This window comes from Simochromis diagramma, unplaced genomic scaffold (genome assembly GCF_900408965.1).
Source record: "Simochromis diagramma unplaced genomic scaffold, fSimDia1.1 OVJJ01000685.1, whole genome shotgun sequence".
Lineage (NCBI taxonomy): Eukaryota > Metazoa > Chordata > Actinopteri > Cichliformes > Cichlidae > Simochromis > Simochromis diagramma.
In genome coordinates this window covers 18132065-18145820 of record NW_024387477.1, presented here as the reverse complement: position 1 = coordinate 18145820, position 13756 = coordinate 18132065, and the positions used below count along the sequence as shown (strand labels likewise).

Here is a 13756-nt window from a genome sequence, read left to right as displayed (position 1 = left end):
TCAGCAAGGAAGCAAAAAAACCTCCTTGGACAGTCACTAACATTTGGCTATTGTTAAACAGCCTATATGTTAATATTTAAATCAGTCATTTGTGATTCAATGGTTTATTGTAGCTTAAGGGACATGATCACCTAACGTAATATTATATTAACCTTTTTTCTAGGCACAGTAAGCCAGGTAAACTTCAGCTGCATAAATATGAGAGCATTTCTATAACAATTAAATAATGTAACCGAGATATCAAGGAATCCGTTTGTGGTAAACAGCGCATAAAATTAGAAAGTCTACTGCGTCTGAGTTGTGTAAACTGCATGTATGACTGACCTGTCTCTGAAATCCACTAGATGGCGCTGCAGCTCCAGGATAATGTCCTCGGGAAAGGATTTTTTATCCCAACTAATATCATTTTTTTTATTATTGTTGTTGTTTTTTATTTTTGATATTAGGAAGTAGAGCTCTCACAGGAAAAGGAGCTAGCAATATATTTTCATACATTAAAAAAATGTTTGATCACTTTTAGGAGTATAAATAGTTAAAAATATACGGATCAGTTTTCATTTTCCATTTACAAAACCCGATTAATTTGTGACCTGGAGGCCCATATAACTGGTTTTACATTCAGCTTGCACTCAAATTAGACCTGAAGTCTGGTTGGAAACAACAGGCGAACACACTAAAAGACAGAAAAACAGGATGAGCTGCAGAATATTTGGCTTTGACAGAAGGTTCCGCCCAGAAACTTAAGTAAATCCATTTCCCGCATATTAAGCGAAGCTGCTGAAGCTGGTCTTTCTGGCTCAAACGCACTGACGTCGGCTCTGAGCAGAGCGCGTCGGTGGATCTGATGAAGCTTTGTTGGGTGTTCCTCTTTAATTCTGCGGCATCTCTCTGGTTGTCTGCGGGCCCGTGGAGGAGGGCGGGCCGTAAACGCTGGGCAGATCTGTGGACTGTAAACTAACTGATGCGACGTGAGCCGAGCATGGATGATTTGAGCACGCAGCTCACCTAACGGGATTTGCATTTATTGAGTCATGGTAGTATGCGAAGCTGGAAGTTGAGCAGAAGCCGAGTCTGCTGTCTGGAAAGTGACCTCGGATAAACCCTCGGAGGCTTGGCCGACTTTGGACATTTTCTGCAGAGGTTTTTTTGCGCAGCGCGGAAACTCCAGCACAGCGTGAAGGGGGATGATCTCCTAATCGACTGATAAAACACGCCACTAAGTAAATTAACGACTGCTGTCGCACACGCAGGGCCCCTTTGTAGCGGTGCAAGATGATGTCACTGATAGATCTGGACGATGATCAGAGATGGGTGCCCACTCATGTGAATGTCACCGTCCTCCGCGCAAAGGGACTGCGAACCAAGGGCAAGCATGGCAGCCGCTACCTCTACACCATCATCCAGGTGGGGAAGGAGAAGTACACCACCGGCCTCGTGGAGAAGGCGGAGGTGCCCGTGTGGAACGAGGAGTGCTGCTTCGAGCTGCTTCCCGGGATCCTAGAGGATGGCGGCCGGAGCGCCTACCCCCCGGGGAGCGGGGACCTGGTCCTCACGGTCATGCACCGAGTGCTTATCGGGCTGGATGTGTTTCTCGGTCAAACCATTATACCTCTTGATAAGATATTTCATGATGGAGTGTGTCCAAGAGATGAGTAGGTTGGCTTTTTATTAGTGCAACTTGCATGCCAAACGTGTTGTTGTTTTCAGTTTAGTGCCACAAAGAAGTGATGTGTCTTTTTCTTTTTTTGTCAGACTATGACAAGATTATGTTAAATATGTTTTCCAGGAGAATGATGCGCAACTTTCAGGTCTTCATTAAAAGCATGTAGTTCATGAAAGATCTTGGGAATAGTTTCCATCTCACGCAGTAGTGATTATCAGTCATGTGCAACATTACAGCCCAAAATGCAGCAGCTCCTTCCACGGGAGACTTTAGCAGTGGAATCAAATGTGCTGTTTTTGCAGGATGACGAAGAGGTTAGAAAGCTGCCAAGCCTTTAAAACTCGTTAAACGCTGGCTCTTTGGCCCCCTGTCCCGATACAGAGATACTCCAGCAGCAGTTCCCACAATGCACCGCAGAAATATGAGATGAGATGCAGTTTTCACTGAGATCCATTGTAGCCAGAAGACCTCCATCTTTATCCCACATCATTTCAAAGGAAACATTTTCTCCAACTTGTAGGAGAATAAAAACATGACCTGTAAATAGGTTCCCATTAAAGAAACCCACTAATGCTTATATTCAGGATAAGATAAGAACCAGTTGAAGTAAAAGGCCAAAATATTGGCCAAACAAGACTACAGTTGCTCTAAATGAAGTGTATCGCACTAAGCGCATTTGTTATAATCAAACCCACTGTCTTTCCTGGCCAAGCTGGAGAATCTCTGCAGGACTTCTGCATCCAGTTGTTGGCTGTCAAGTTGTCACAAAAGCTCCAGTATTATTTTATTTTAATGCTTTTTGCAGATTATTAACTCTGGCTTCCTTTTTTAAAACAAAAGCTGTTTATCTTTACTTTTTGTTTTTCAGTAATACAGTCGAAGAAAAGGCAACAACAAAATGTTACAGCTGTATGCACGCATGCATTTTCTAAAAAAGACATCCTATTTGATGCTTTGAAATGATTTCATGTGTCTGAAAGTTATTAAACAGAAACAGTATTCAGTTTATAGAAGCATCATTCTTACACGTCTACCTTTTAAAATACTGAATTTTTTCTAGCCTTTTCTCCCCGCTTAGGCTAGATTCTCCTCCCAATCCAAAGGGCTCTGGTTTTACTTTAAATTTAACCATGTGAGCAGAAGAAGGTTCTTATCTTTAGGTGTTACCCACCTTCATCTTTATATTCCATCATTCGAGAGCTCGGCTGTGGCACAGGTGGCATAACTGGATGCATGACATTGGTGTGATACTCTTCCACTATTAACACTGAAGAGCAGAATGGAGTAAAGCAATACAGCACATCTGGCTTTAATTGTGGCTTCTCCGCCCTCTCGCCTCTCTCTCTCTACGCTCTGTGAAACTCATGCTGGATTCCTGCTGTTAGTTTTGGCTCTGTAACATCTTCTCTGGTCAAGTCTCAAGACTTTAGGAGGCATGAACAGAGGAAGGATTTTATTAGTTGACCTCTCATGTTGTCCATGTCTTTTTGTCCATGCGTGCATACCAGGTGTAGGTGGGTAGATCTGGAGGAATTTGAGTGGTGATCTGCTGTCTGAGGCTTACAGAACAGTTTTTCCCAGGCAGTTTGACACAATCCCTGAACCAGTATTTTCAGGTTATGTAATATTTCGAAGGGCTTGCCAAAAGGAAATGGTTGTTTTTGTTTTGTTTTTTTGTTGTTGTTGGTAAAGTTCTGATTTCACCTTTAACCAGATATGGTAACAGTATCCTGCTCACGTGCTGTATTGTATTTCTGTTTCTTTTACTTCTGCAGGTGGTTCAAGCTCAACTCGAAGGCAGGAAGAAAGGAGAAGGAACGTGGCCAGCTCCAGATAACTGTCCAGTTCACCCGCAACAACATGACAGCCAGCATGTTCGACCTCACCATGAAGGACAAACCTCGCTCTGCGTTTGGAAAGCTCAAGGATCGTGTCACAGGGAGGAAGAGGGGGGACGTGGAGTCTTCATCGGCCATCGTGCCGGGCCGTTACGCCGCCCTTTCGGGATCCCTGGGGCAGCCGTTTGGAGAACAGAGCGTAGGGGTGGTGGAATCGCGTGATGTGGAGGTAGCAGAGGAGAAGAGGAGCAAGATGAAGGATTTCTTCAAAGGCAAGCTGCGGAAGTCGTCGGACACCAGGTCGTGTTCGTCTCTGGCTTCAGAGAGTAGTTTGTCTTCCATGGCCAGTGATAACCTTGGCCCTCCACCCAGTCTGGATCTGCTGTCAGACCCTCCCAGTTCCCCCATCTACACTAGCAAAGTGAGGGTTGACTCTCACTATGGGGAGACAGATTTAGCAAAAAAAGGGTAGGCTTTGAAATAGTTCAAGTGCATAACGCAGAGTTAAAGAAAAAACCAAACCTTTTTTTCTGTTTTCTAGCAGCCATGCTACACAAATTCCACCTACTCTAACATCACAAACATTTTATTTTTACTGAATAAAAGTCAGATGAAAAAAATCACATTTATATGAAATATACAGCATATTTAGCAAACATGGATTTTCTTTAGATTTGTGTGCAGCGGCTGTACTGATCAGGACGTCAGGATCTGAAAAGTTTGTTGACCTCCATATTCATCATGTCTTAGTATCTTATCCTCTCCTAAACGCGGCTGTTTCTTTGACAAAAAGCACCAAAACGGGACAGACAGTATTCCTGCATCGTACCACCAGCCCAAAGTTTCCCTGAATAATGGTGCAAACGCAAAACTTAAGATATGTGTTGACTGGCTTCAAAGGCAACTCCAACTATGTATGGACCATCGTCTAGATATGATCAATGCCCGATATCAGCATAGGATTAAATACAAATAAGTATTTGATACATGTTTTGTATTTTTCAGTCTGGATTGTGAAAAACAATCTAGCTGTCATTAAAATGCAACCTTAAAATTAATTGAAAACCTGACTGAATTTTAAATATAACAATTATTTTTAATAAGTGGAAATAGTGCAAATAGTGACCTGCTTAAGTCCAATACCAACTGATGTCACTAAGTGCTGCGTTTCCTCCCTTGAAAGGCTCTGCTGGGCCTTTACTGGAGCTGCCTTCAATCACTGCTGGTTTGTGGGTCTGTCTGCATTCAGCTCTGCATTTGTTTATCAAACTGTATTCAAGAAATATTCAGTTTCTTTGCCTTGAGAAACTCTTGGGCTCCTGCTCTTCTATCAGCAGTCACATCATCAATAAACAATAGTGACACAGTCCCAGTGGCCAAAATACATGCCTGTTTAACAGGTGATGGTATGCTTCAGATCATGAGTCCTCTCCATATTTTTCTCTGTCCTTGGGTTTTCTTTTCACTCTCTCTGATAGGTTTACTTAAGTTTTTCAACCAAATGATCATTTCCTTTGCATTCATCAATATCTCAATCGAATTCATGATGAGAGTTCCAGTTAAAATTATACCAAATACACGTTCAACACTTGGAATTAACTCCGGATTTCTTATCTGCTCAATTTATGATAAAATAGCAAGAGAACAGGCCTCAATCGGTCATGTAACTGCTTGTCAATCAACTGTCCAATTACTTTTAGGCCTCAGCTGTATCAGGAAATAAGAAGGCATTTACCATTCTGCTTAAATGTTCAGAAATAGTGTGATCTTTGCTGCCCCTAGTGGCAAAAACTCAAACATTACCGCTTCAAACCAAAAAAGAAAAAAAAAGAACCAAGGATCCTCCTCAAAATACAGATTCAGATACATAGCCTTATACAGATACAAAGCTTTGTTTGTCTTCAAATAAAAACGAAGATGTATGAAAGAAGTCCTTATTTAGTTTTATTAACCTGTTTTTCCCATCTTTTCGACAGTGCTCACCAGTCAGCACACCACAAAAGTTCTCACTCACAAGCGCGCCTTCAGCGATGAAGCTAGTAAGATCACAACGGCCTTCCCTCGAGCCAATCCTGCAGTCGAGTCACTCAGGGGACAGACCATGACTCAGTCCCAGTCATCCTTGTGTATAAATGGAAGCCATGTCTATGACTCTGAGCCATCGACCCCAAAGGGTTCTGGAGCGCTCTCGTCCAAACTGGTTCTGCTGGAAAAATGCTCCCCGCTCTCTCGCTCACTGCAGAATCTCACCAAAAGAAGCGAGGACAAAGCTTCCTTTGCAGAGGGCCGACGCTGGTCCTTTGACAAACTGAAGAAAGAGGAAAAAGAGGAAGAAAAGGATGCTCAGGCATCGTCTACTTCTATTCAAGAAGCTCAGATAGGGGGTTGCCCTGTGCAGGCAATGACGGTCTCGTCAGCTGCTGAATCAGCTGACAAAGGAAAGAAGCTAAGAAAGACGTTCTTTTCTGGAGGGAGGAGTGATTCTCTCCCATCTAAGTCAGAACTCAGCCATGCTGGTTCCACATCAGAGGGGAGGCTCAGAGGCTGGTTTGGCTCTAGTGAATCCCAGAACAAACCAAGGTGAGTTGGGCTCATTTACGACCTCGTGTCTGCGCTTCAGACACTTTGATGATCCAGGCGCAACAGAGGCCTGTGCTCAGTTGGGTGTCCTGGGTTCAGCGTTCACTCTTCTGCCTGCTCATTTGAAAATGGAATTGATTTAAATCATAATTTTTTCCATCTTACCACCATGCTGTGCCATCACCTCATGCTATATTTTCCACAAACAGCACTCCTGCATTGCCAGTTTTTCTACCCAGAGTGTGTTTCTTTCTGCGAGTGGTTTTGAAAAAGGATGTGAAGAATATCATTCCATGTTGACACGAGCTCACCCAACAGAATAGCTGCCAGTGCAGTTGGTGCTTGAATGGCTAAGTGCGATAGTTACTTTTCGTTGCTTGATTATTTTGCAGATGTGCTTTGCTTCTTTGTTTTATTTTACGTTACTCTTTCCATAAGTCTGTCATGAACCTCGTGAAGTTTAAAGACTGACGTTAAGCGGGAATATCCCTCTTTTGTTGAGGAATATCAGCTTGTATTCTGGTTATCGTTTCTGTTTTTGTACCAACAATGTTCCCCATCTGGTTACCTGGCACATCATTAACTAAGAGGACTATTGTGCCCTATTTCCTTCACAGGCTGGAAGTTTCTCCTAAGGTAGAACGCAGCTCAGATGTACCCCCTCCCCTCCCTCCTCGTTCCCCTGTTCCTCCTCAGTGCTCCTCTCCCTCTGCCTCTCTCTCCGGTCATGTCTCACCCGATGACTGCAGTCACATCAATGTCTTCACCCCTTCTTCCTCTCCCTCCTCAACCCCCATCTCCCCTTCCAATCCTTTCCTCCCACGTATGCAGCGCAATCCCTTTTTTGAGGAGCTCATAGCAGGAGAGTTGCAGAAGTCTCCTCCTTTTGAACCTTGCTCCTCTGCTGGCTCATCCCCCTTTCATTACACCACTCTACCTGCCCAGCCCCACACACCCACTGCTCCTCATGAAGTTAGCGCCACAAATATGGCTTCCATAAAGCGGGAGCGCCCAAGGGCAGTAGCTAGGCAGATATCACTTCCTGCATTATCGCCCAAAGTGGCCTCACCAAATTCTCCTAATCACTCCGCCCCTTGCTCCAGGTCAGAGAGTACAGGAGAATGGGAGGACTCATTTGATGCCTTTGCCTCTAGCAGGCTCAATTCCCCAAAAGTTTGTCCACCCCAAAAAAAGCTGACGACCTGCCCGGGTTCATCTCGTAAACGTAGTTATCCCCTGGCCAATAACAGTAACTATGCACAAGAACTGCAAACATGTAATGAGGAGCCTCCACCTTTGCCTCCAAGGAGACTTTTAAGAACATCAGTGAATGAGATTTATTCTGATGGCTGGCTGCATAGAGGTCAGGAGCTAGCTGTCCATAAAGAAGCCTACCTCCTCTCTCAGACCGGTGTGGCCTCACTACAGCGTGGAAGAGAAGGAGAGTGTAAAAGAAACAACATATCTCCTGACCCGCACACGAGCAGCGAGACCAGCGAGTCCCTCAGCCTGAACTCCCAGTCGCACACAAACGTTACTTCTCCGGGGCTCACGCCAGAAGACAAGCTCAAAAAGTTCAAATATGAACCTCTGGAAGACGAGACTGATTGCTGGGGGGGGATGTTGTTCGAGCAAGACTTGTACGGACGTGTGTGTAGAAGAAATTATGGACAATGCAAAGTAAACAGTCATCGTTTATCGCTGAACGCCGAGGAAACTACTGGAATTGAGATCACGTCTAAGAGCTCAGGGCCTAAAATGCTTCTTGATAGTGAGATATCCGTTGCAGACCTTTTGAAAATGTCGCCCACTACTCTCTCACATGCAGATGCCAAGGCGCTAGGTATTTCTCCCACTCCAGGAGAAGACATACTGGAAACGAACCTAGCAGAAACTCCATGCACCAACAATAACATCTCTTTCTCGCTAACTCTAGGAGATCTGAACATGAATGTGAATAATACAGACTTTGGTTTTATTGATTCTGATGGGTCTTCGCACTCGGAGGTTGGCGATAAAAGTGGGACTTTACAGCAACCGCTTGAAAATTCACAGGTGGCCGTGTACCATTTGGAAACCAAACCTGAGGAAATATTTACTTTGAAGGACACTTACATCCCCGAGATGAATTCTTCATTTGAAATATCTTCCAATAAGCTGTGCAAAGTAGCTCCAGTCAGCCAAGACAATTGCCGTGATTATCGAAACGAACTGAACAATGTAGCACCGCTTGGTCACTCCAGGGTAAACAGCCGAGAAATGACTGCTTTGATGTCTCAAAATCAGACCGGTGTTTCACCAGCTGCTGAATGCAGAGAAGAAAGAAGAAATGACTATGATGATTTTAACCAGACGCAGAAGGACTTTGATGAAAATTGCAATATTCAAGCAGAGATGGGTAAACCTAACCAGCCGGAGTCATTTTCAGGGGTAGTTAGTGCACGTTTTAGACCAAAGGCAGTGTCCCGACAGAGCAGCAGCGACAGCCCAAACAGCCAAAGCAAAAGTGGAGACAGAGAGTTTGAACAGTTTTTATGTCTTGTGCAAAACATTTCAGAAATCAGTGAAGGACCGTCATCATATCAGCCCTCTAAATCAATTCTTTCTTCCTCGTTTGATTTCGATAAACAGGCAGGTTTGCTTGAATGTAGCAACAATAACGAGCAAACGTGTCACAGAGACTCAAACACAACATCGGCTCTATCTCTAAAAGGAAAAACAGCAGCGTGTCTTAAAGAAAACAGCGTTACAGGAAAACCTTCTGAGATCAGTTTTGAAGACCTCCACGCAAAAGTAGCGCCCAACTCGAGAAACCCTTGTGAGGCAAAGATTGGGCAATCTTTGCACGAACCCCCTTTTTCTCCCTCCATCTTGTCTGCACTCTCCCTGTCAGCTGATACACCTGTCTGCTGTCCGTCCATACATCCCTCAAGCATGGGGCCAAGTGCTGGAGCCAGCACTACGCTGGCCGTGGCCCCCTACACCTCCTCCTACTCTACCACCTTCACCACTGACCAGCCCCTGGTCGCTGCACGGCACTCACTTTTGCCTGAGGAGACACAGACAGCTAGCAACCTGCCCCGTCAGGAGAGCAGGTGAGAATCCTCACACTAGGACATCACCTGTGTAGCTATTTACAAGCTGTACTAAATTAGAAGACCTGACAATAGCCATGATTTGCACATATATAACTGGGATGTGTTGTTGTTTTTAACTCTTTGGTTGCTGTGATAGTTTTGTTTCCTGCTGGTCCGGCTTGCTTCTCGTTGAATGCACTTGCATATATAAGTTCTGCCTTCTCATCCAAAGCGATTGGATGATTACTGCTGTATTGCTCTTGGCTTTGCTGCACATTTATGTTATTCATCTCATGTTTCAGTTTGTTGTTGCCTATTGTATTTCTTTATTTCTTTATTCTCTTTTTGCTTTCTCACACTTTGCCTAAATTTAGCCAGTTTTTCTGCTAAAGAGTCACATATGTAAACAGCACCAAAAAAGTGATAAAATATGCATTTTTCTAACCTTATTCACAAAAGTATTACATTTTTGTACTTTTGTCATGTACAAAAGTAAGGCAGGCAGCCAGAAGCGTCATTGGCGTTGAGCATTAAACGTTTATGAGACTCAGAAATCAAAAGTGTGTTTTGTGTCCCAGCTGTTTTGGGGGTGAGGTTAGAATTTTCAGCGGGACTCAATGGAGCTCAAAGAAATTACACTGAAACTCGATCTGGACAGCTGCAGCTTTTCATGCTGTGCTCCAACCTTTATGTTAAATGTTCACATGCTGCATATCTTTCCTTCAAAGAGTGAGGTCTCAGATGTGTTAAACCTCTCTAGGAAATGCCAAGCTATCATTTGACTTGGACTTGGAAAACAGTTAGAAGCAGTTATGCTGAACCGGTGTGGAAATGCTAGTGCTCACCCCTTTGTTTTTCAGGCCTCACCCAGTGAAGCCAATAACCTCTAGCCAATCAGAGAAGAAGGAGGGTCGTTCAGTTCTGGAGAAGCTCAAGTCGACTATTAACCCTGGACGCAGCACTCATCAAGTGCCAGCTGAACCTGAGAAGAGTCAGGTACTGCGAAAAATATTTTGTAATCTTACTTTGTCCAGTGATGATTATTAATTAAATAAATTCTCTGTCATATTGGGATGAGGAACTCTAGAGCAGCGGTCTCCAACCTTTTTTCCGCCACGGACCGGTTAATGTCCGACAATATTTTCCCGGACTGGCCTTTAAGGTGTTGTGGATAAATACAACAAAATAAAACCAGTACGATACCAAAAAAAAAGATTATTCATAACACACGGGAAAAGACCCAGGGAAACCGAATTAAAGATAAAAACGATAAAAAATAATGCTAAAAATTGATAAAACCCCTAAAAACCATAAATTTCACACCTGAGCCTCAACTCTCGCGGCCCGGTACCAAACAACTCACGGACCGGTACTGGTCCGTGGCCCTGGGGTTGGGGACCGCTGCTCTAGACTGTTTGAATAACACATCAGGGCAACACAGGAACAGTGCACCAGCTGCTTCCTAACACCCCCCTGTTAAACTGAAATCGCCTTCAACACTAGGAGAGAAATACTGATCCCATTACGCCTTCTAGGTGTGGCATAATTCTTTGACCTAGATAAGCATTGCACTTGAAGACAAGTGTGGAATTAATTTCATATCTGTAACTACTTACACGAGCATAGTATTTGTTTCTGCAGGAGAGCTGTTCTCTTTTACATTTCTGCATCCTGTTTAAGTAAATATGAAATGTTTCAAACTGCAGAGGATTTAAAATCACAGTTGTACTCAAGCATTTCTCGCATCGGTGAAACTTAACTAGCAAATCAGCAATATTTCTTTTCTTTTTTAATATAACACTGGATAATGTCGCCCCATGTGTGGTCAGTTGTTGGTCAGAACTTGGCTCATAGCAGTTACATTAGTTTCTAATTCACCATTTCAATTTTCAAAACACTGCACGAGTCTGACTTTGTGCAAACAGTGGAAGAATTAAGTCATTAACCTGCCATAGTAAATCACAGAAAGCCATTAGGTTTGTGACTGTTTAACGCTTCCATGAGCATTTATTGGCACCAGCAGTGCACGTGGTGCTAATAACTGCACTGCAGGACTGTTGTGATGACCTCACTGTTTCCTGTGACTCATCTCACTTTTTTTAATCACCTGCAAATGAAAATGTCCCCACTTTAACTTTTTAACGCAGGGATCTGTCAATCATCAATCGTTTCAATCACATTTGGCACAGAAAGAATAATTCGACTTTCTTTCTGAGATGCTTAGAGAGCGCTGCCTGGAAATGTTTAGGTTAACGTAAACACAGTGAATCGTATGGAAGCCCGTTTCCGCCACTAAAAAAAAAAAAAAGGATCCATAACTCAAAATTTCGAGTTATTTTCTCGAAATTTCGACATATTAACTCGAAATTTCGATTTATTAACTCAAAATTTTGAGAAAAGTAACTCGAAATTTCGAGTTAGCGCTGCCAATCAGTGGTCTACGTGAATGACGTCATTTCCTCATTACCCGGAAGCTGAAGGCTCAGCTACAAATGCTACAGCTAAGCTACCGGTATTACATCCAGTCGTGAATGCACAGATTGCTGAGTGTTTTCAGCCTGGCTTCACAAATGATGAAATCCCCGTGTTATTAGCTGAATCACACGGTGTTACTATCAGCAAACGTACTCGCCAAAGCGCCAATTTGTTGGGATCCGTTTTTGAGTGCGCGTTCCTCTGCGCCATATGCTTCCGGGTAACAAGAAAGCGACCTCATTCACGTAGATTTTTGATTGGCAGAGCTAACTCAAAATTTCGAGAAAAGTAACTCAAAATTTTGAGTTACTTTTCTCGAAATTTCGACTTATTTCGAGTAAATACGTCGAAATTTTGAATTAATAAGTCGAAATTTTGAGAAAATAACTCGAAATTTCGAGTTATGGATGCTAGCTGTTTTGTTTTTATTTAGTGGCGGAAACGGGCTTCCATAGGAATCGAGTTCAGACTCTGACTTTCACTCTTTATGCTAAGCTAAGGTAAACACATTTGCTGTCACGCCCAGAAAGAATGTGAATTAATATAGTTATTTCCTCTAAATATGATTGTTTACAGGTATTTTTCACATATGAAACCTTATTTTCCTTTGACCTGTCTTGCAGGAGGTGATGGTGGACAGGTCAGCCCAGTACCAGCACCTGACTAACATGGAGCTGATCTCCTTGCTGCTGCAGCAGGAGATGGACATGCAGAAGCAGCAAGCAGCCTCGGAGCAGCAGGAGGCGCAGCTGGAGAAATGCGAGACCGAGCTGAAGAAGGTCAAGTCACAGGTTCGAGACCTGGAGGACTACATTGATAATCTGCTACTGCGGATCATGGAGCAGACGCCAACGCTGCTCCAAGTGCGTGCCAGGCACAAGTGAGGACAGTGCTAGTGTGTGATTGGTGTGTTTCAGGCCTCTAGGATATTGCATTATTGAAAGTTGTTATTTATGGATGAGAGTACGTAACTGTTCTGGAGGCAGATCTCCACCAAATCTGATCTCACAAACATCCAGGTCTTCTCACTGCTAATACTGCCCTGTTGATGTAGACACGATATTACCCAACATGCATGCTGGTTACTATCTCAATTTGGTACAAACAGAAAGCAGACAAAGCAGAAAAAAAGCTTTTATCAAAGCAGAAGCAAAAAATTCTTTTACTCATGCTTATGCATTAATGTAGTCAGCTGTTGTCAATTTAATCTTAAAGTCACTGCTTTCACATGTGCTTAAAATAAAAGAAAATAGGATACAGAAAAAAAATTCTGGAAATGTTTTTGATGTGCTCTGGTCAAATATGATGTTAGCTTAAGTAACACTTTAAAAATGTAGGATTTACAACCAATTCAATTTTGACACAAGGCTGTTTTATCAGTCCCATGAAAAAATGCATCCACAGAGGTTAACTTGAGCTAACACCATATTTTTAGATTGTATTGAAGAATAGAGGTTGTAGCAACACATAAACTGCTGCTTTGCAAAGTGGATTATATTAAAAAAATGACTGTTTCTGCATTAACATTGCTGTATGATGACCAAAAAAACAGCATTTATGTTTGTGTCAGAAAAGACTGAAGAGGATAAAGACTTACAGTTTGCATTTGCAATAAAATACTCTGTTTCTTCAGTGCTCTCCCCCTCTCCTGGAATTTTACAGGCTAAAATAGTCAGAATGTTTTAATATATTTTTAAGCTTTTGTTGTCTGTTTATGTTGAAATTCTAACATTTTGCTGTAGGGATAACAGAGTAAACATTCAGTAAATAAGAGTATTATAAGTTATTTCTATCAGATAAAGTTTGTCATAATAACATCATACCTAATGCCACTCTAGTGTGACTGTAGCTACTTGCAATGCTTTACACGACCGCAGTACTGTAATATAATAAAATAAAGTGCACATGAGCCGAACCTTCCACACTACTTATGTTGTTTTTGCTACTGATCAAACTGCAGTAGGCCTGCAGAGTGACAAATCAATGCCGTCCTGCAAACTGTGCTGTGTGTGGTAAGTCATGCAGCAATGTTTTTTTTCTCCGCTAGAGGGCACTCCTGACTACAGCTTCGGTGGAAACCTGCTGGTTCAGCAGGGACCTCTGCTCTGCAACTTCATTAGAAA

The 13756-nt window shown here is 42.9% G+C and overlaps 1 protein-coding gene across 2 annotated transcripts; it reads left to right on the top strand.

The window, feature by feature from the left end:
* The first annotated feature begins 735 nt into the window (after window positions 1–735).
* On the top strand, window positions 736–13553 carry LOC120723971 (rab11 family-interacting protein 5). Of its 2 annotated transcripts, XM_040015845.1 has the most exons (6): window positions 736–1652; window positions 3439–3968; window positions 5478–6081; window positions 6699–9176; window positions 10019–10154; window positions 12257–13553. In XM_040015845.1, the coding sequence occupies exons 1-6, from the start codon at window positions 1273–1275 to the stop codon at window positions 12515–12517; spliced, it is 4389 nt and encodes a 1462-aa protein (XP_039871779.1). In that variant the 5' UTR covers window positions 736–1272; the 3' UTR covers window positions 12518–13553. The 2 variants fall into 2 exon arrangements, with proteins under 2 accessions (XP_039871779.1, XP_039871780.1); XM_040015846.1 differs by lacking the exon at window positions 6699–9176 and having other exon boundaries at window positions 738–1652.
* The last annotated feature ends 203 nt before the right edge of the window (window positions 13554–13756 follow it).

Bases quoted from the DNA above. Each gene is read 5' to 3' on its own strand.
- LOC120723971 (XM_040015845.1), top strand. From the start codon at position 1,273: ATGATGTCACTGATAGATCTGGACGATGATCAGAGATGGGTGCCCACT. The intron at 3,969-5,477 runs GGTAGGCTTTGA...TCTTTTCGACAG, and splicing joins GACAGATTTAGCAAAAAAAG to TGCTCACCAGTCAGCACACC. The intron at 6,082-6,698 runs GTGAGTTGGGCT...TTTCCTTCACAG, and splicing joins GAATCCCAGAACAAACCAAG to GCTGGAAGTTTCTCCTAAGG.